Genomic DNA, 20,073 nt, shown 5'->3' on the forward strand with positions numbered 1-20,073 from the left:
AAAACCCGTCTCATGTTTTAATCTTTTTACTTCATTAAGACGTATTTTCATTATTTTTTACTTCATCAAAATTGATATGCCGAAGTAAAATATATAAAAAAAAATACAGTGAAGCCCGTGTTTTTAAACATCCGAAGTAAAATATATTATTTTACTTCGCTTGTGTTATTAATGAAGTTATCGGTAATATATTACTTCGTAATTTATTTTTGCCGAAGTAACGCCTGGCGAAGTAAAATGTCATTTTTCACATAGTGGATATCATTCTTCCACAATAATTAATAAAAGAAGACATACGTCATTGAGGTATGATCTTCTTCCGGTCTAAAATACACTTCATTTGTTTGCAATTTTGACCTCGTACTTAAGCATAGAAGGGATTACACCAGAAAAATCTCTTATCATGTTTATTCGTGTGTCATCGTCATTATCATCATCATTGTTATTTGAATCATGCTAAGTTATAACACAAACTACACAATTGCGAACTTGCATTGCAAATGTTACACCTCTTTATAAAGCTTCGGTCTCTAAGCACATTAAATATTTATGATTATGCACAACGACACACGAAAAATGAAGACACTTAATCCATAATTTCAGAAGAATCCTAAGTGCGCATTGTTGGAAATTTGAATCAAATTTAGAGTTTGAATAAAAATTATGTTTCATGAATGTGAGAGTGTCTTTTGACTCTTCACATTCTTGAGTTAATTGAAGACTAATTTGGATCTTTATATTCTTGAGTTAATAGGAAGATTAATTGAGTTAATTAATCTTGCATGACTCTTGGTGTGCATTTTGGAGCTTATAAATAGTTTATTTATTTCCTCATTTAACATACATGAAAATCTTATCTCTTTCAAGCACTTTCTTGCATTTCATATTGTTATCTTTCTATTTGACCTGCGTTAAATCTTGGTGATAAAGTAAAGGTACGTTTTCAGTTCGCCGTAGTAGTGTCTCGTGCTAAGTCACTGTTGATTGTTCCATTATATCCTGGGAAACAGACGTCTAATACGATCCTCGAAGCACATACATGCAAGAGGGGACGAATCTGTTTTAAGGACACTGTATTTCTTAGAGGCCTCGGTTTGGTTTATTTTAAGCCTTTCTCTATTGTTTTTATTCACTATACTTTTCGCTGGTTTTCTTTGCCAAATATTTCTGTACTATACCATTCGATATATTGTGCAACAATTTTAAAACAGATTTTGTTATACTCATTATGTGATTTGATGACAAAATGGCTACTGATTCGAATGACTCGAATGTGCCAAAAGTTAGTCTCTGATTATGAAAGTCATTATTGTCGATGTGCCAGCCATGCTGATACACCGAAGAAATTCGACGGCTCAAATTTCAAAAGGAATCAACAAAAGATGTTATTCTATCTTACCGTCTTGAATCTAGCAAGGTTTCTCACCGAGGATGCTCCCAAATCAGCTGTGGTTGATGGAGATGTGTACAGAGCTAGTGATATTGATGCATGTCACCACTCATATTTCTTGTGTAGAAAATGAATGGTTTGGCTGATTCGCTATAAAATGTGAATAGTGAAAAGAAGACGACTCGGGAATTGTGGGAATCTCTGGATCGGAGATACAAAACCGAGGATGTCGAGGTCAAGAAATTTATTGTTAGTCGATTCTTGGACTACAAGATGGTTGACTCCAAATAGTGATCAGTCAGGTTTAAGAAATCCAAGTGATTCTTCACGAGATTCACGCCGAAGGGATGACTTTGAACGTATCTTTCCAAGTGGCTGCTATTGTTGAGAAGTTACCACCGGCCTATAAGGATTTCGAAATCTATTTGAAATACAAACGAAATAAGATGAATGTTGAAGAACTCATTATTCGACTTTGTATCGAGGAAGACAACAAGAGTTCTGAATGACGATTGTTTTCTCCAGTTGCTGCGAAGGTAAATTTTGTCGAGCATGGTCAAAGCTCGAAAAGGAGAAATTTTCTCCTTCCAACAAAAAAAAATAGTGAACCACTTGATCTATTTCACGGTGATATATGTGATTTAAAAGTTGTGCAAACACGTGGTGGAAATTAATACTTCATTATTTTTGTTGACGATAGCACAAAGTTTTATTATGTGTATCTTCTTAAAAGTAAGGATGAAGCAATTGAAAATTTTGTCCACTACAAAAGTGAAGTTGAAAACCAACTTAGCAAGAAAATTAAGGTGGTATGAAGTGATCGTGTAGGTGAATATGAATAATCATTTATTGAGTTTTATATTCAACACGGTATCAAACACGAAAGAACTGTACCTTATTCTCCTCAGCAAAATGGCATTGCAGAGAGAAAGAATCTCATTTTGAAAGTAATGATGAATGCATTGTTATTAAGTTCTGGTTTGCCTCAGAACATGTAGGGGGGAGCTATTCTAACAGCAAATTACCTTTAAAATAAGGTGTCCCGAAAAAAGCAAGACGAAATTACATAAGAGTTATGAAAAAATAGAAGTCTTTCCTACCAATATTTGCGAGTGTGGGGGTGTATTGCCAAGGTTGCAGTACCCACTGTGAAGAAATTAAAGATAGGACCAAAAAATGTTGATTGCATTTTCATTGGATATGCTCAAAACAGTAGCGCGTATCGTTTTCTTGTACATGAATCTCAAATACCTGATATTCACAAAAATACGATAATGGAATCAAGAAATGCTTCGTTATTTGAACACATGTTTCCATGAAAATATAAGGAAGAACCAAATTCATCCAAAAGATTATATGAGACAATTGATAAAGAGCAAGAGCTTGATCAAGATATTGAACCTAGACATAGCAAGAGAGCTAAGACTGAGAAATCCTTTGGTCCGGATTTCATCACTTTCACGATGGAAAGTAAACCTCAAAGCCTCAAGGAAGCAGTGAGTTCATCTGAGGGACCTCCATGGAAAGAGACCGTCAATTTCGAAATGGAATCCATTTTACAAAACCATACGTGGGAATTAGTATATCTTCCTCCGAGAAGCAAACCACTAGGCTGTAAATGGGTTTTCAAAAAGAAAATGAATCAGATGGGACCATAGATAAGTATAAAGCCAGATTCATAATTAAAGGTTACCATCAACGTGAAGTGCTTGATTACTTTGACATATATTCTCCTATATCGAGAATAACCTCTATTCATGTGATACTTGTGATTTTTGCCTTGCGAAATCTTGAAGTACACCAAATGGACGTAAAGACGACTTTTCTAAATGGAGATTTAGAAGAGGAAATTTACATGGAACAATCTGAATGATTTTCTGCGACTGGGTAAGAAAATAAGGTTTGTAAACTGGTGAAGTCTCTATGGTTTAAAAAAATCACCAAAGCAATGGCACGAAAAATTTGATAAAGCCATGATGGAAAGTGGATTTATATTCAGTGAATGTGACAAATGTGTATACATAAAGATTACTGAAAATGGATAAGTCATTTTATGTCTTTACGTAGATGACATACTTATCATTTGTAGTAATGATAAGATGATTAAATCCACCAAGAAGTTATTAAACTCAAGATTTGACATGAAAGATTTGGTCTTAGCCGATGTGATTCTGGGAATTAAAATTCATAGAACATTCGAAGGCCTAGTTCTAAGTTAGTCACATTATGTGGACAAAATACTTGAGTAGATTCACGAGTAATCCAGGAGTAGAACACTGGAAAACAATTATCAGATTGCTAAGATACTTAAGGTACACTCGTGATCATGTGTTGTACTATACCAGATATCCTGCTGTTATTGAAGGACACAGTGATGCAAATTGGATATCTGATATGAAAGACTCAAAATCTACGAAGGAATTTAGGAGTGCAGCAATTGCGTGGAAATTTTCTAAACAAACTGTAATAGCCATATCCACGAAGGAATCTGAGTTTATATCACTTGAAAAGTGTGCTGAAGAGGCTGAATGGCTGCTTCACTTCTAAGAAGATGTTCCAGGATGAGAAAAACCAGTGCCGGATATATGCATACATTGTGATAGCCAATCTGCAGGATTGGAAGAACACAAAATAAAATGTATAATGGTAAGTCTATGCATATACATCATAGACACAATACCATCAGACAACTACTCTCAACTGGAGTTATCTCTGTTGACTATGTAAAGTCAAAAAATAATATAGCGGATCCTCTAACCAAAAGATTAAACAGAGAGTTAGTTGCGAAATCATCAAGGGGAATGGGGCTCAAGCCTATAGAATAAATTGGTGCGAAGGAAAACCCAACCTACGCTGACTGGAGATCCCAAGAACTAGGTTCAATGGAACAACCTAATCGCACTGATTTGGTATATCACTGTGAGGTTTATCCTTAGTCCATTCCTATTATGAAACAGTGAATGTTGAGGATAATCTTACGGCTTTTAATGATTCTGATGAGATAAATATAGAATCGCCTATGTAAGAGAGAAGTGGGGCCGTTTCTAAGGAATTTCTAGGCTCAATTCTAGACCCTCTCGCAGAACCAGGCGTGTGTTCATGACCAAAACGAACACGATCATGAGAAATGAATAGTATCAAGGAGAGTCTTGTGTGAAGTATATAATAATTTACATAAACGGCAGAACAGTTCAAGGACAACATCTCTACTAATCAGCTAGTAAAGCAAATATATTTCATAAGGGAAGGTTTAAAGGGTCACACCTATATATCGTATGCAGGATTCAACTGTAGAACTTTGTCACCAAGATTTGTATCAATTTTAATTCATGTTGGTGATTGTTGGAAATTTGAATCAAATTTAGAGTTTGAATAAAAATTATGTCTCTTGAATGTTGAAATGTCTTTTGGCTCTCCACATTCTTGAGTTAATTGTGACTCATGATTATGGGAGTGTCTTTGGGCTCTCCACATTCTTGATTTAATTGAAGACTTTTAGCTCTTCATATTCTTGAGTTAATGAGAAGATTAATTAAGTTAATTAATCTTACATGACTCTTGGTGTGCATTTTGGGGCTTATAAATAGTGTGTTCATTTTCTCATTTCACATACATGAAAATCTTATCTCTTTCTTGCATTTCATATTGTTATCTTTCCATTTGGCCTCCGTTAAATCTCGGTGATAAAGTAAAGGTACGTTTTCAGTTCGTCGTAGTAGTGTCTCGTGCTAAGTCACTGCTGGTTGTTCCGTTGTATCCTGAGAAACAAACGTCCGAGACGATCCTCGAAGCATATACAAGAAAGGACGAATCTGTTTTAAGGACACTGTATTTAATACAGGCCTCGGTTTGATTTATTTTAAGCCATTCTCTACTGTTTTTATTCAATATACTTTTCCCTGGTTTCCTTGCCAAAATATTTATGTACTATATCATTCGATATATTGTGCAACACGCATCATGGTCCTTTTTCTGTATGCAAGGGGATAGGTAATCATCGACGTAATCATTAGAGGCACCAATTATTGTCCTTTGACCAAGGAGGCTAGGCATAGAATCATCGACAAGTAATTAGGGGATAAGTAATCATCGACAGCATCATGGTCCTTTTTCTGTATTGTGCAACACGCATCATGGTCCTTTGACCAACGAGGCTGGAATAGAATCTTCCGATGATCGCGGGCACAAACTTAGTTTGATTTTATACTCTGCTACTAAACGTATTATTTCAATTATCAAATTATTAATATAATGTCGGATGTCGATACACATCAAATCTTAGGCGTGACATTACATGAAGAAAACTTATAGAAAAAATAGTATATATGAAATATGTTCAATTTAAATTAATATGTAAAAAACTTATTATTTTATCTCTTTTGAGGGGAAAAAAAATAAAGTCAGACATGCTTCACATGATGTAACGCATAATTAATAAAGGTACATATTAGGTATGTTAAATTTAAATTAATAGTGTACACATTGTTTTCTTTAAAAAAAGGTACACGTGCTTTCTTTCACTATATTTTATAAACCATGAATCGTACATATAAATGCCACATGTCGGCAATACGTAAAAACATACATGTACATGTCTTAATGTTGTTCTTGGAATTAAATATTTTATTTACGAAGTGAATTTAGAAAAATGTATTTGAAGTGACTCAAACAATCTTAATCAATTTGTTTGAACACTTATGAATGGAAATCCACCAAATATTTCAACCAAAACATAGCTTAAGACTGTATTTGGATGGGTCTATTTAGATTTGAAGATTAATTAATTAAAAATCAAAGTATTTGAAATACTTCCAAAAACATATATATAAAAATTACATTTGAAGACAATTTGGAATTTGAAATGGCTAACAAGAATTTTTTGCAAAAACATTCATGAAGGATTTAATTGGAAATGTGAAAATGATCAATTGGAATACAATTTACAGAATTAGAACTCAAAAACAACCAAAAAAAACGTAGAATAACTACAGGCTCTTGTTCCATGTTTGATTACTTTAGGAAAAGTAAAAGGTTTAGGAAATATTTAATGACTAAGATTGTGCTTGCCATTTATACACTCAACACACAACTTTCCCATATACCTTGCTTGCTGATCTTGTTCCATGTTTGATTACTTTAATTTGTCTGATTTCTTCCCTATATATTTCTTCAATTTCTCATTTATTCCGTAACACAATCTTAGTTTGTAGAGCTTCGACGCTAGCATCAAAAAAGAAAAGTTCTATACGATGTCCTCACAAATCGACACAACACTCAACAGTAAAGAACATAAACATTCTAGCCATGATCATCCACTGATATATGTTGACGAAGAAAATCCCAAGGCGTATTGCAGTGCGTGTGGGGTGGCAATAATATCAAGTCCTTCTTATACATGTAGCCAAGGTTGCAATTTTTTTCTGCACCAACCTTGCACAGAATTGCTCCAATCAGCAGAACTTGAATTTGGCGGAAATCCCTATGATATTAGTTTACTAGCAAAGCCACCTAATGACAATTGCAAATGTGAGAAATGTGGGAACTTGTGTAAGAACTTTACTTATAAATGCTGCTTGCGGTCCATTAAAGGATATGGTACTCTGCATGAGTTTTATCTGCACTGCCAATGTGCTTTTCCTTTGGAGATAAACATAAAACACATTAGCCATCATGAGCACCCATTGATGGCAATGTGTAAGGAAGCATCATTGGTATGTGATGCATGTGGGAGGAAGCAAGACGGGATATTTTTCTCTTGTCAAAAGTGTAGTTTTTATATTCATCAGGATTGTTGCTCAGTACCTACCGTCATAAATATCGAGCATCATCCTCACCCTCTCTTTATCCTTTATTCCCTTCGTAGTTTCAAATTTCGGACCAATAGGAAATGCCTATTATGCAACGATGAGGTATCATTGACCCTTGGTGCTTTTGTTTGTGGATGGTGTACCAGTGTAGCTCATATACATTGTGCAGTGTCAGCGGTGGAGAACACAGGTAATGACTAGTTTCGTTGAATACGCTTCTGCATTCTTTGGCTAGGATAGTAGCTTGAGCACAACTTTAGATGCATGTCCCTATACTTGGTTTCAATCTTACATATTTTTTGCAGATATAGTTCAATCATCCATTCATCTTCCAAGTAGGCCTGATACATTTTCAAGTTTGATAAATCGTGCAATACTCCAGAACAGAGAGGATGATGGAATTGAAGATGTGAAATCGAATATTGAGAAATACCACACTGACCATTCTTCTTGGAACTTTCACAACAGAGAGAGTGATGATATTGAGTTAGTATGCAACGCATGTATTCTACCCATAATCTCACCTCCTCCTTCTTACTATAGTTGCCCCAACCCTCAATGTTTTTTCCTCCTCCATCAATCTTGTGCAAATTTACCCCTAGTTGTCAAGACTTATGAGAGGGATCCATTTCATCTTGTATCAAAATCACGTGATTTCTGTTCCGTGTTTTTTTGTTACATATGTGATAAATCCTGCAATGGATTTGGATACGCAACCGGTACTTATATATATTACATGGATGTTCAATGTGCGACTTCTCCGAACATCGTCAAACATGAATCACACCCCCAACACCTTCTCACTTTGTCTTCCTATATCCGTATAAACTTTTGCTGCTGTGATCGTTCTTACTTTACTGCCTCTTACTCTTGTGGAATTTGTCGTCACCATATTCACCCGAGTTGTGCCTTTTTACCGAAAACAGTTGAGAACAAATTTGATGGACATCCACTTGACCTCATTTACAACCTTGCAGTTCAAATCCCACAAGAAGAAGAAGAGAACCACTACCTATGTGAGTTTTGTGAAGAAGACATCAATACAAATTTCTGGTTTTATTATTGTGGCAAATGTGATCATTCATCTCATATTAACTGTATTCCTTCAACTGGTAAGTTGTCGAAGATCAAGTTCGGATACAATATCGATTTGCCAAGACACGTTCATGATCATCCGGTGACTCTGACTCGTATGCTTACTATGGGAAGCCAAAGGTGTGGGTATTGCAAGGATATGATTCCTGGTTTCGTAGATGATATGGCTTTTCATTGCTCAAAGTGTGACTTTTGGATCCATTTTAAATGCGCGGGAACATTTTCTGGTAAACAAATAATATACTACGATTAATCATCTATAATGACATGTAATGGTTTTTTTCCCCCAATTTGGAATCATTTCTTCCTGTTTTTGATTGTTTTCTTTTCTTGATTATTGTCGAAGACCAATGTTGTATTTGAGGATATGAATTTGAAATATATGAATTTCGATTATAGTTTTATCGATAACAACAAAACAATTTGTAAAATATTGAATTCATATCTTAATTATTCATACATTAGTTAAACAAAATAGAATGGATTTCAAATATTAGTTGCACTTGAAATACACCATAATTAACATAAACATTGTATAAACATGAATAGTGGATCTGATAATTTTTTTATTGTTTCTCTAAAACTATAAAAATATATTTGACTATATATGAAAATTTATGAATTTGAAATTCATCGATCCAATTGCAACATTAAAAAACCCAACAAGATTTCATTACTTCATCGAAAAAAAATTTATTAAAAAATATATATATTCTTGATATATATTTAATTTATTAAAACAACAGTGAAAACTATTTATATTTCAGAATTGAAATTAATAAAGGGCAAACGACTGAGGAACTCATAGAATAATGTAATGTTAGCTGGGGATTTGGGTTTCTTCTGATTTGGGAGTAACAACAAAACTAATAGTAAATGAAAATTTCTGAAACGGTACTGATGACTAGTTATCTTAAGACCGATGGCAATAACATCCATTACCATGAATTTCTCGGCAGTGTAGGCGTCAAAAGATCTTGCCTTAGCCAAGATTTGTTTGGCTACCACATCAACAAGAAGTTGGTACTCCATCTTCATGTCTAGCTTCTTGCCATATGTCTTGTTAGGCTCGCTGGAAGCAGAGAACCTAGTCTTCATTTCCTCCAAGATAGACTGAGGAACATAAGATAAATCGGTTAGCTCCTCAGTGGGTAACTGAAATAGTGTAGCAAAGTAAGCTTCATCGATCAGCAGGGTTTGCTCTCCAATTTGCATAAAAATCTTCCCTTCATTAGAAATAGATCCTCGTGGATAGAACATCTTTAATTCTGTCACATTGATGTCTAGAGATGAGCTCAAGAAAGTCTTGAGTCTAGATGACTCAGTCAGTTTGAAAACAGAGACAATAGCGCCATATTCCATTGAGTAAATATATTCAAAATTGATGGAAAGAACATTCGCTATGTATGGAGTTGACATTTCTGCAGATGAAAATTTTGAAAAAAAGTAAAAAGGTTTGATTGCAATAAAGTTAGAAAGTTATCGAAGTTAAGAATATATGAAAATAATAAATGAAAAATATGGAGTGTAACTGGTATTTATATGTGCAACTTGAGTCAGATAGCGCAGACACGTGTCAGGATATGGAATAAAAACTTCTGAAATTTAAAAAATTCTTACATTGTACGAGTCGATCAAGAATAACTTGGAATAAAATTAAAATACATGCTAATCATTTTGAAAATTTCAAATTTTAATAAATGTAATTAAACGAAAATTAGAAAATTGGTTTTCCTTAATGGTTAATTAAGGAAATAAATAAGTCACTAAATTCATTACTAAATGATAAGATCAGTTTTTTAATGAGTACTAATAAATCAGTGAGTTTCCAAGTCCGACTGACTTATCAGTAAGACTCCCCTAATCGATTATCCCTAAATAAATGTACATCTAAGATAAATAAATAAGGCCTAATATATTTTTAAAATGCGAAAACTCAGTCTCTACAAGCGGTTTGGTAAAGATATCAGCTACCTGTTGTTCTATGAAGAGGTATTCTAATATGATGTTCATGTTTAACAGATGATCTCAGATCAAATGATGTCTGCTATCTATAGGCCTGGTTCGAGAATGCAGACTCGATTGTATGTGATTTCAATTGAATTACGTAACGTCTACCGTTTTAAAAGTGCGGAAATATTTTTTTTTAAAGCATCTATTTTCGAAATAACATTTAAATATTTTGCATGCATAAAACCCTACTGAAAAATATTTCATTTAAAAATAATCGTAAATATTTGACAGTAAAAATATAGCAGTTTAAAATATTGTCAACTCGGCCCACAATCATGCATATATAAAATAAACGAGTAAAATCCTTGATACTCACGGAAAATTTTAGGGTCCGATCCACGCAAGCGTCACTAATCCAGACACGGGCTTCAAAATTACCCTGAGCCTGAAATCACAAATATGACCGTTAGGAGGGGGCCAGGAGGGTGTCCTGGCGTAGCCCCTCCGACGCTCAAGTCAGAGACTGATGATATATGGGGGGAGCAGCTAAGGGCGCTGCTAAAAGCAATTTAGTGAATCAATCAACTGAACACTCAAACCTGGTATTTATAGGAGAATACCTGGGCCCTTGATGGGCTTGTTTTCCACTTGGGCTAGGGATGAGGCAAAGATAATGGGGCCCTTGATGGGCCTGTCTTCCATGGGGTATCACCAGTCTCCCCCTCCCAAGTCGAACTGAATCGTAGGTTCAAAGGTCGATTAGTTGTGTTGTCCTTGGTTTATCGACGATGAGGACGTACCGTACTACAAATATTTATTCCGCTTTTCGTTAACGAACGATGTTTGCTGCTGCGAACGGGGATCGACCTGCCGTGCATTTTTCCTGCCGTTCTCCAGTCTCCCAAGATTTGGAAACAAATCAAATCGCAATCTTAATCTGGAGGGAAAGATATCAAATCAAATCTCAATCTCCTCCTAAATGGTAAGGTATGGGCTGAGCTCCCCTATAAATAGAGGCCACCTTCTTTTAGTTTTATTTCTCCCTACAATTTCATCACCTAGCCACCGCCTCATTCTTGCCGCCGCCGTCCTCGCCGCCGCTGCCGAGCCCCAGATCATGTTCGCCCTGCCCCAACCGAGCCACGCTCGCCTAGCCCCGCACAGCAGCCCACCCCGCGCGCACGCTCCCCATCCTCTCGCTCGCCCTGCCGCAGCCGAGCCCCAGCTCACGCTCGTCGAGCCCTGCCCAAGCTCGCCGAGCCCTGCCCACGTTCGCCCTGTCCCAGCCGAGCGACGCTCGCCCACCTGCCGAGTGCGCCTCGCCTACCTGCCGCGCTCGCCCACCTGCCGAGCGCCCCTGCAGAGCCACGCTCGCCCACCTGCCGAGCGCCCCTGCCGAGTGCGCCTCGCCTACTTGCCGAGAGCCCCCCAGCCACGCCTGCCCACCTTCCGAGCACTCCCGCGCGCCAGCTCGCCCCTCGCGCCCACACCTGCTCGCCGCGTGCCCACGCTCGCCCCTGCCGAGCACCCACGCTCACCCCGCCGAGCACTCCCGCTCGCCCCGCGCGCCGGCTCGCCCCTCCGAGCACCCACGCTCGCCCCGCGCGCCCACGCTTGCTCGCTGCGTGCCCATGCCAGTCCGCCAAGCGCCAGCCCTTTACCTACTCGCTTTTTTCCGGCGTCTTATCCCTTGAGCACTTTTTAGCGCGTCTCGCGCGGGTCAGTTATCTCCTTTTCCTGTTTTATTATCCTTATCATTTATGTCTTCTTCAGATTCCGGGTCTAGTTCTTCGAGTGGTTCCGAGAGGTCCAGCGGGTCTAGTGAGTCTAGCAGGTCCAGCGAGTCTAGCCAGGGTAGGACTTCCCTAGCTGATCTTGATTTTACCCTTGATCCTCCTGAGGAGGAAGTCACCGTTCATAGTCGTCCGGGTAAGGAAGTTCGTCACGTGACCCAACAAATGAACATATCTGAGGCAGATAACTTATGGTTTGGTCACTTGTCATCCCACATTCCTCCTGGTAGTGAGTCGAAAATTAGGACTCTGTGGCACATTCCTTCCTCCCACCAGATCATCATTCCTAGCCCAAAGGACCGACCTTATCTAGCCCCTAAGGGCTATTATACCTTTTTTCAGCATCATTTTGATGCCGGCCTTCGTTTCCCCCTGTGTGATTTCTTTCAAGAATTAAGCAAGTACTATCAGGTGCACTTAGGTTTACTCACGCCTAATGCCTTCCGTTTGATAAGCTGTTTCGTTGTGTTATTCAGGGCTCTAGGCCTCCCTTTGAATTGCACCACTTTTTCCTACTTCTTAGTTTTGTCCAGGTCAAAAGATGGACCTTTCTATGTAACCTCCAGGTCTAGCCACAAACTGTACGATGGGGCCCCCAGTCATGTGAAGGACTGGAAAAAATACTTCTTCTTTGTACAGCCACCCAAAGAATTGACTTGCTTTACCGATTGGTACCCTGTCTTCACTAAACCCAAACTTTCCAAGAGTTATAAGAAAGACGAGGAGTACTTGCGGATAATGAGTGTATTAGGAGACCGATGCTTTAACATTCCCAAACTTCTATCTGAAGATCTTCTGTGTCACGCCGGGTTAAGTCCCGCGAAAATTAAGCTGAAGGAGAATGCTGGTAGATACTCTCACTTTTCATATTTCTCGTCTTGCTTTTGCTTATTATGTTACTTGATAACATTCTTATTTGGTTTATTGTCTCTTCTTGCAGGTACTAGAGTTATGAACGCCATATTCCTCCGCGAACTTTCCAAGGCGAAGGCTGGAGGTTCCTCATCAGCACCCCAGAAGTCAGTTATTCCGACAGTCACGATGGGCCCAAAGGGAGATTGTTCTACTGCTGGGAAAAAGAAAACAGGTTTCTGTTCTACTACCGCGAAGAAGCCTACTAGCTCCCCTAGGTCCCCTACTGCTGCGAAGAAGAAGAAGGAAGGCTCCTCCTCCTCCGCCTCCAAGCGAGCCTCCTCGCCATCTCCTCGCGCCAAGTCCCCTCCTCCTTCTGGTAAGCAAAATGCATCCACTGATCTTAGCCCGTCAGCCCCTCAGCATGGCAAGCGCAAGATTTCTGAGATTTCTGTCTTATCGATCTCTTCTCCAGAGGGGTCCGAGCCCGATGAGGGACCTCCCCTTGAATCGGGGGTGCATCCTCTATACACTACGGATTTGGCCATCGTGGGGCGGGGTCCTACTCATCTGGCTCAGAAGATAATGTATCAGCTTCCTTCCGACGCCGATGCAGCGTTCATGAGTTCATTAGGGTGGTCAGACCTCCTCCGCCGGACATGCATCAGTGTCACCGAGGTATACTTCTCCTCATAACCTTTAGATTGATGTTTAATATACATTTGATCTTCTTGTCGTCTTTTCACCCTTGTCTACTTATGCAGGGCATGATGTACGTCGGGGAGTTGGCTGAGCGCACTCACGCCGCTCGATTTGACTCTTGTCAAGAATTACGCGAGGTCCAGGCTCTCCGCGAACAACTCCAGGCTACTATTGATGAGATGAAAGTGTCGCATGCCGAGGAGCTTTCGGAGTCCCAAGCTCAATTTTCGGAGTCCCAGATCCAGTGCGGCGAGCTCTCAAAACAGAAGCAGGAGTCTCAGCGGCTGATAGAGGATCAAGCTAAAGAGATCCAGAAGCTGAAGAAAGAATTAAAGAATTCACAGGCTGAGCTTAAAGACGCCGAGGCACGACATGTTGCAGAAGCCTCCTCCTTCAAAGAGGAATTTCTCAAATCCGAAGAATTTGTCGAGATCTGTGGCCCGAAAGCTTTTCACTACCTGGGGGTGGGTTTTGAGGGTGCAGTCGGCCTTTTCCATGCTCAGGGCTATCCTCTGCCAGGCGCCCCTACTGACTTCATCGATTTGAGGGCTTCATATCGAGTCTTCCCTCTGATTCTTAGATCGAGCTCTTTTATTTATGTTATTTTCTGCACTGCTTTACTTTCTGTCTTACAATGCAACTTTGGTGATGTTTACATTTGGTTATTTCCTTGTACATGTACGAACTCGCTTTATGCAACATTGAGTATTTTGCATTTGATTTTTACGACTTCTCACGAGTTTAATTTTGATGTTATTAAACCACAAGGGCTAATAAAATATCCGACTCCCCTTCCCTTCTACTAGGCGATGCTCTAACAGGAAAATAAAAATTCAACGTCACCATTATCTAACTGCTCTGCTAGGTGATACTTCAGCAGGAAATTTAAAAACTCAATACTTCCATCCTCTAACTCCTCTGTTATGTGATACCTTAGCAGGAAAATGAAAATTCAATACTTCTACCTTCTAACTCCTCTGCTAGGTGATACCTTAGCAGAAAAAATAAAAATCAATATCTCCACCCTTTAACTCCTCTGCTAGGTGACACTTTAGCAGGAAAATAAAATTTCAACACCACCACCCTCTAACTCCTCTGCTAGGTGATGCCTTAGCAGGAAATTGAAAATTCAATACTTCCACGTTCTAACTCCTCTGCTAGGTGATACCTTAGCAGGAAAAATAAAAATCAACATCTCCACCCTTTAACTCCTCTGCTAGGTGACACCTCAGCAGGAAAATAAAAATTCAATACTTCCACCCTCTAACTTCTCTGCTAGATGACACCTTAGCAGGAAAATAAAAATCAATACCTCCACCCTCTAACTCCTCTGCTAGGTGATACCTTAGCAGGAAAATAAAAATTCAATACTTTCACCCTCTAACTCCTCTGCTAGGTGACACCTTAGCAGGAAAATAAAAATCAACATCTCCACCCTCTAACTCCTCTGCTAGGTGATACCTTAGCAGGAAAATAAAAATTCAATACTTCCACCCTCTAACTCCTCTGCTAGGTGATACCTTAGCAGGAAAATAAAAATCAACATCTCCACCCTCTAACTCCTCTGCTAGGTGACACCTTAGCAGGAAAATAAAAATCAACATCTCCACCCTCTAACTCCTCTGCTAGGTGACACCTTAGCAGGAAAGTAAAAATCAACACCTCCACCCTCTAACTCCTCTACTAGGTGATACCTTAGCAGGAAAGTAAAAATCAACATCTCCACCCTCTAACTCCTCTGCTAGGTGACACCTTAGCAGGAAAATAACAACACCTCCACCCTCTAACTCCTCTGCTAGGTGATACCTTAGTAGGAAAATAAAAATTAAAGACTTCACCCTCTAACTCCTCTGCTAGGTGATACCTTAACAGGAAAATAAAAATTCATCACCTCCACCCTCTACTCCTCTACTAGGCGATGCCTTAGCAGGAAAGTTAAAATTTTTCACGCTGCTCCTCTACTATGGGATGCCTTAGTAGGAAAAAAAAATTTATCATCTCCACCCTCTGCTCCTCTACTAGGCGATGCCTTAGCAGGAAAGTTAAAATTTTTCACGCTGCTCCTCTACTAGGCGATGCCTTTGTAGGAAAATAAAAATTTATCATCTCCACCCTCTGCTCCTCTACTAGGCGATGCCTTAGCAGGAGAATAAAATTTTCAAGCACATCACTCTCTAACTCCTCTACTGGGCGATGCCTTAGTAAGAAAATAAAAATTCATCACCTCCACCCTCTGCTCCTCTACTAGGCGATGCCTTAGCAGGAAAGTTAAAATTTTTCACGCTGCTCCTTTACTAGGAGTTGCCTTAGTAGGAAAATAAAATCATTTTATCACTCTCACGATACTACAACATTCATGAACTAAAAGGAAGAACTTGATTTTATTGAATTCCAATGGATTACATAGGAAAATTCAGGAAAAAAAATACATCAATGACATAATCAAGAATAATACTTCCTAAGATGATAAGCATTCTAAGGTCTCTTCCAAGCTTTGCCTTGCGCATTCTCTAAGTAATAGGCTCCAGAGCTCAACCTCACGACCACCTTGAAGGGACCCTCCCACCTTTGGTCCAATTTTCCCCTCAGCTCTTCTGGCACCTTCCTCAGGACCAAATCACCCACCTGAAAGATTCTTTGCACGACTCTTCGATTATAAGACTGTGCAATGCGGTTCTTATAAGCTTCCAATTGAATGCTAGCAGCCTCCCTCTTTCCTTCCAAAAGATCAAGGTCAGTAGCGCGTCTCGCACCATTGTCCTCGTCATAAAACATCACCATTGCCGATTCCAGCCCGATCTCAGCCGAGAGCACTGCTTCATTACCGTAGACCAAACTGAAAAGAGTTTCTTTGGTTCCCTCTCTCGGAGTGGTTCGGTATGCCCATAAGACACTTGGTAGCTCATCCACCTAATTGCCTTTGGCTTCGCCCAGTCGAACTTTCAGGCCCTGTACCAGCGTCCGATTAGTCACTTCCACCTGGCCATTACTCTGCGGGTAAGCTACAGATGTAAAGACTTGTTGGATCTTCATCTCTTTACACCAAGCTTCGATTTTGGCCCCTTGGAACTGTCTCCCATTATCCGATATCAGCCTCCTAGGTACCCCGTACCTGCATACTATACTCTTCCACAAGAATTTCAGGACGTCGTTCTCAGTGATTCTGGCCAAAGGCTCTGCTTCCACCCACTTTGAAAAATAATCAATTGCTACCAATAGGAATTTTTTCTGAGCAGGAGCTATAGGAAAAGGTCCCACGATATCCATTCCCCACTGGTCAAAGGGACAGGCGGCCGTGACAACCTTCATCATCGCGGCCGGCCGGTGATTCAACCGCGCATGACGTTGACAACTATCACAAGACATTACCAACTCTTGAGCATCATGCCGCACTGAGGGCCAAGAATAACCGGCGAGGAGCACCTTCCTTGCCAATGCATAAGCTCCCAAATGATTTCCACAACACCCCTCATGAACTTTCCGGAGCACATAATCAGCCTCTTGGTAACTTAAACACCGAAGGAGCGGTCCTGCGAAAGACGTTCTAAACAACACGTCCCCAACCATTACATAGTGTGAACATTTTATTTTCAACTTATGAGCCTCTCTGGGGTCAACAGGAAGTTTTCTCTCCTTCAAGTAATCAAGTATAGCGGTTCTTCAATCCTCCTCCTCCTGTTTCACTGCGGGCGAACTCATGTGAGGTGTGAGTTCAACTTGAAATACCACATCTCTAGTCTTTCAACTTCCCATTGTTCCAGCCATTTTGGCTAGAGTGTCCGCCTTTTCATTTTATTTCCTGGGAATCTGTTCAAATGTAATCTCTGTGAATTTCTCTCTGACTCTGTCCACTTCTCGAGCATACTCAATAAGCTTCTCATCTTTCACATCATACGTCCCCTTCATCTGTTGTGCTACCAACTGCGAGTCAGAAAAAAAAAGTACCCAGGTAGCTCCCACAATTCTGGCTGCTCGCAGTCCTGCCAACACAGCCTCATACTCTGCCTCATTGTTGGATGCTCGAAAATCCAATCTCACAGCCAACTTCACTTCCTCTCCAGCTGGTGAAATCAGTACTACTCCCACCCCACTTCCATCCTTCGACGAGGAACCATCCACATACACCTTACAAGGGTCTTCATTCTCCTGATGCACGGTCTCAGCCAGAAAATCGGCTAAGGCTTGTGCTTTGATAGCTGTTCTAGGCTCATACTGGATGTCATACTCTCCCAGCTCAGTAGTCCATTTTACCAAACGGCCAGACATATCGGAATGAGTGAGGATTCTGCCCAATGGACTGTTAGTTAGCACCACAATTGGATAAGATAGGAAGTAGAGCCTCAAGCGCCTCGCTGTCATCACCAAAGCCAAAGCCAATTTTTCCAACCTTGAATACCTGATTTCTGCACCTTTGAGTGCATGCGAAACGTAGTAAACCGGCTGCTGAACTGATCCTTCTGACTTGACTAGGACCGAGCTCACAGCTCCTTCAGTGACAGATAAATATACCCACAAAGGCTCACCTGCTGCTGGTTTGGCCAGGACAGGAAGCTCAGCAAGATACTCCTTCAACTCAGAAAAAGCCTTCTCGCAATCCGGACCCCATTCAAATTTGTTCGCCTTGCGCGAGGTCCGGAAAAATGGTAAACTTCTGTGAGCGGACCTCGAGATAAAACGTGCCAGAACAGCAATCCTCCATGTCAACTGTTGAACATCTTTGGGTCCCCGAGGAGAGACCATATCTTGGATAGCTTGGACTTTCTCGGGGTTGGCCTCGATCCCTCTTTCTGTCACCATATAACCCAAAAACTTTCCACTCCTCACCCCGAAGATACACTTCTGAGGATTCAACTTCAGCCCGTAGGATTTGAGGGTCGCAAAGGTTTCCACCAAATCAGGTACAAGCTGGGATGAGTCTTTTGATTTTACCATGATGTCGTCCACATACACTTCGACATTCCTTCCCATCTGCTCAGAAAATACCCTATCCATCAGTCTCTGATACGTGGCTCCGGCATTTTTAAGTCCGAAGGGCATGACCACGTAGCAGAAAGTTCCTTCAGAGGTAATGAAACTCACTTTATTTTGGTCCTCCACGGCCAAAGGGATTTGGTGGTATCCCTGATCAGCATCCAACATACACAAATATTGATGTCCCGCTGTGGAGTCCACCAACTGATCTATCCGAGGCAGAGGATAACAATCTTTAGGGCATGCCTTATTGAGGTCTCTGAAATCCACACACATCCTCCATTTCCCTGAATTTTTCGGAACAAGGACGAAATTCGAGAGCCAAGTAGGAAACTGCACCTCTCGAATGTGCCCAACATTGAGCAACTCCCTCACTTCTTTTTTTATAACTATAAATGTCTCTTCTTCTGCTTTACGGGGCGAGAATTCTGTAAGATGTTCAATCGGTGCTCTGCTACATCTGGGCTTGTCCCTGTGAGCTCTTGGGCTGACCAAGCGAATCCGCTGAGATTAGCTTGTAAACAAATAATGAGTTCCTCCCTGACTTTTGGGTCAAGGTCAGGGGCAATTCTGAGGGTCTTCTCATCGGGCCCCAATGTAACAATATCCGGCTTTTCATCCATCACCTCATGAACCTCCCTCACTACCACGGGCAACCCGCTTCGCCCTCTTCTAATCATATTGACCTCCACACGAGCCCTTTTCCCCTCTTCTTTCACTTTTCCTTCATAACATCGTCGTGCAACTTTCTGGTCTCCACATAAAACTCCCACCTCCTTTCCCACAGGAAATTTCAACTTCTGATGATACGTAGAAGCTACGGCCCTGAAATCCTTTAAGGCTGGCCGTCCCAAGATTCCATTATACGATGAGGGGGTATCCACCACGGTAAATGTTATCATCTTTGTTATCCGCCGAGAGTCACGTCCCAAAGATAGGGGAAGAGTAATCTGACCCAGCGGCGGAATGGCATGGCCCGCGAACCCATATAGAGGAGTGGAAACTGGATCAAACTCGAATCCTTCCACCTTCGTCTGATCCAACGTGCTCTTAAACAATATATTTACCGAGCTCCCATTATCAATGAAGATCCTTGCCACATCATAGTTGGCAATGGTGGTCGTCACCACCAAGTCATCGTTATGAGGGGCCACGATGCCTCGAAGGTCTTCCGGCCCGAAGCTGATGACAGGATCTTGGGGTAAGTCTGCACCCCTGGATATTTCAAAATTTTCCAACCTCCTCCCATGCGCTTTCCGGGCTCTCCCGGAATCTCCATCAGTAGTACCCCCCGAGATCATATGAATCATCCCTCTCGTGGGGTGTTTATCCTCATTCGTTCCTCTCCTTTGTTCAGCGGGCTCCCGAGGGACCTCCTGACCCCGACCTACTCTCCTCGGCTCTTCGATCCTTGGATGTATCCAAGGAGGGCCTCGACCTCAGCCTAGAAGATTGGCGAGATCTCAGTTCACTCTCGGACGAGGATCCTTCTTGTCTACCCCGCGGCGGA

The 20,073-nt window shown here is 40.7% G+C and overlaps 1 protein-coding gene across 1 annotated transcript; it reads left to right on the top strand.

Moving 5' to 3' along the window:
- The first annotated feature begins 6,565 nt into the window (after window positions 1-6,565).
- On the top strand, window positions 6,566-8,670 carry LOC140818795 (uncharacterized). Its single transcript, XM_073178846.1, has 2 exons — window positions 6,566-7,387; window positions 7,503-8,670. The coding sequence occupies exons 1-2, from the start codon at window positions 6,640-6,642 to the stop codon at window positions 8,543-8,545; spliced, it is 1,791 nt and encodes a 596-aa protein (XP_073034947.1). The 5' UTR covers window positions 6,566-6,639; the 3' UTR covers window positions 8,546-8,670.
- Window positions 8,671-20,073: the final 11,403 nt, after the last annotated feature.

The sequence above is a fragment of the Primulina eburnea genome, chromosome 17 (assembly GCF_022965805.1).
Source record: "Primulina eburnea isolate SZY01 chromosome 17, ASM2296580v1, whole genome shotgun sequence".
NCBI classification, from domain to species: Eukaryota; Viridiplantae; Streptophyta; class Magnoliopsida; order Lamiales; family Gesneriaceae; genus Primulina; species Primulina eburnea.

Bases quoted from the DNA above. Each gene is read 5' to 3' on its own strand.
- LOC140818795 (XM_073178846.1), top strand. From the start codon at position 6,640: ATGTCCTCACAAATCGACACAACACTCAACAGTAAAGAACATAAACAT. The intron at 7,388-7,502 runs GTAATGACTAGT...TATTTTTTGCAG, and splicing joins GTCAGCGGTGGAGAACACAG to ATATAGTTCAATCATCCATT.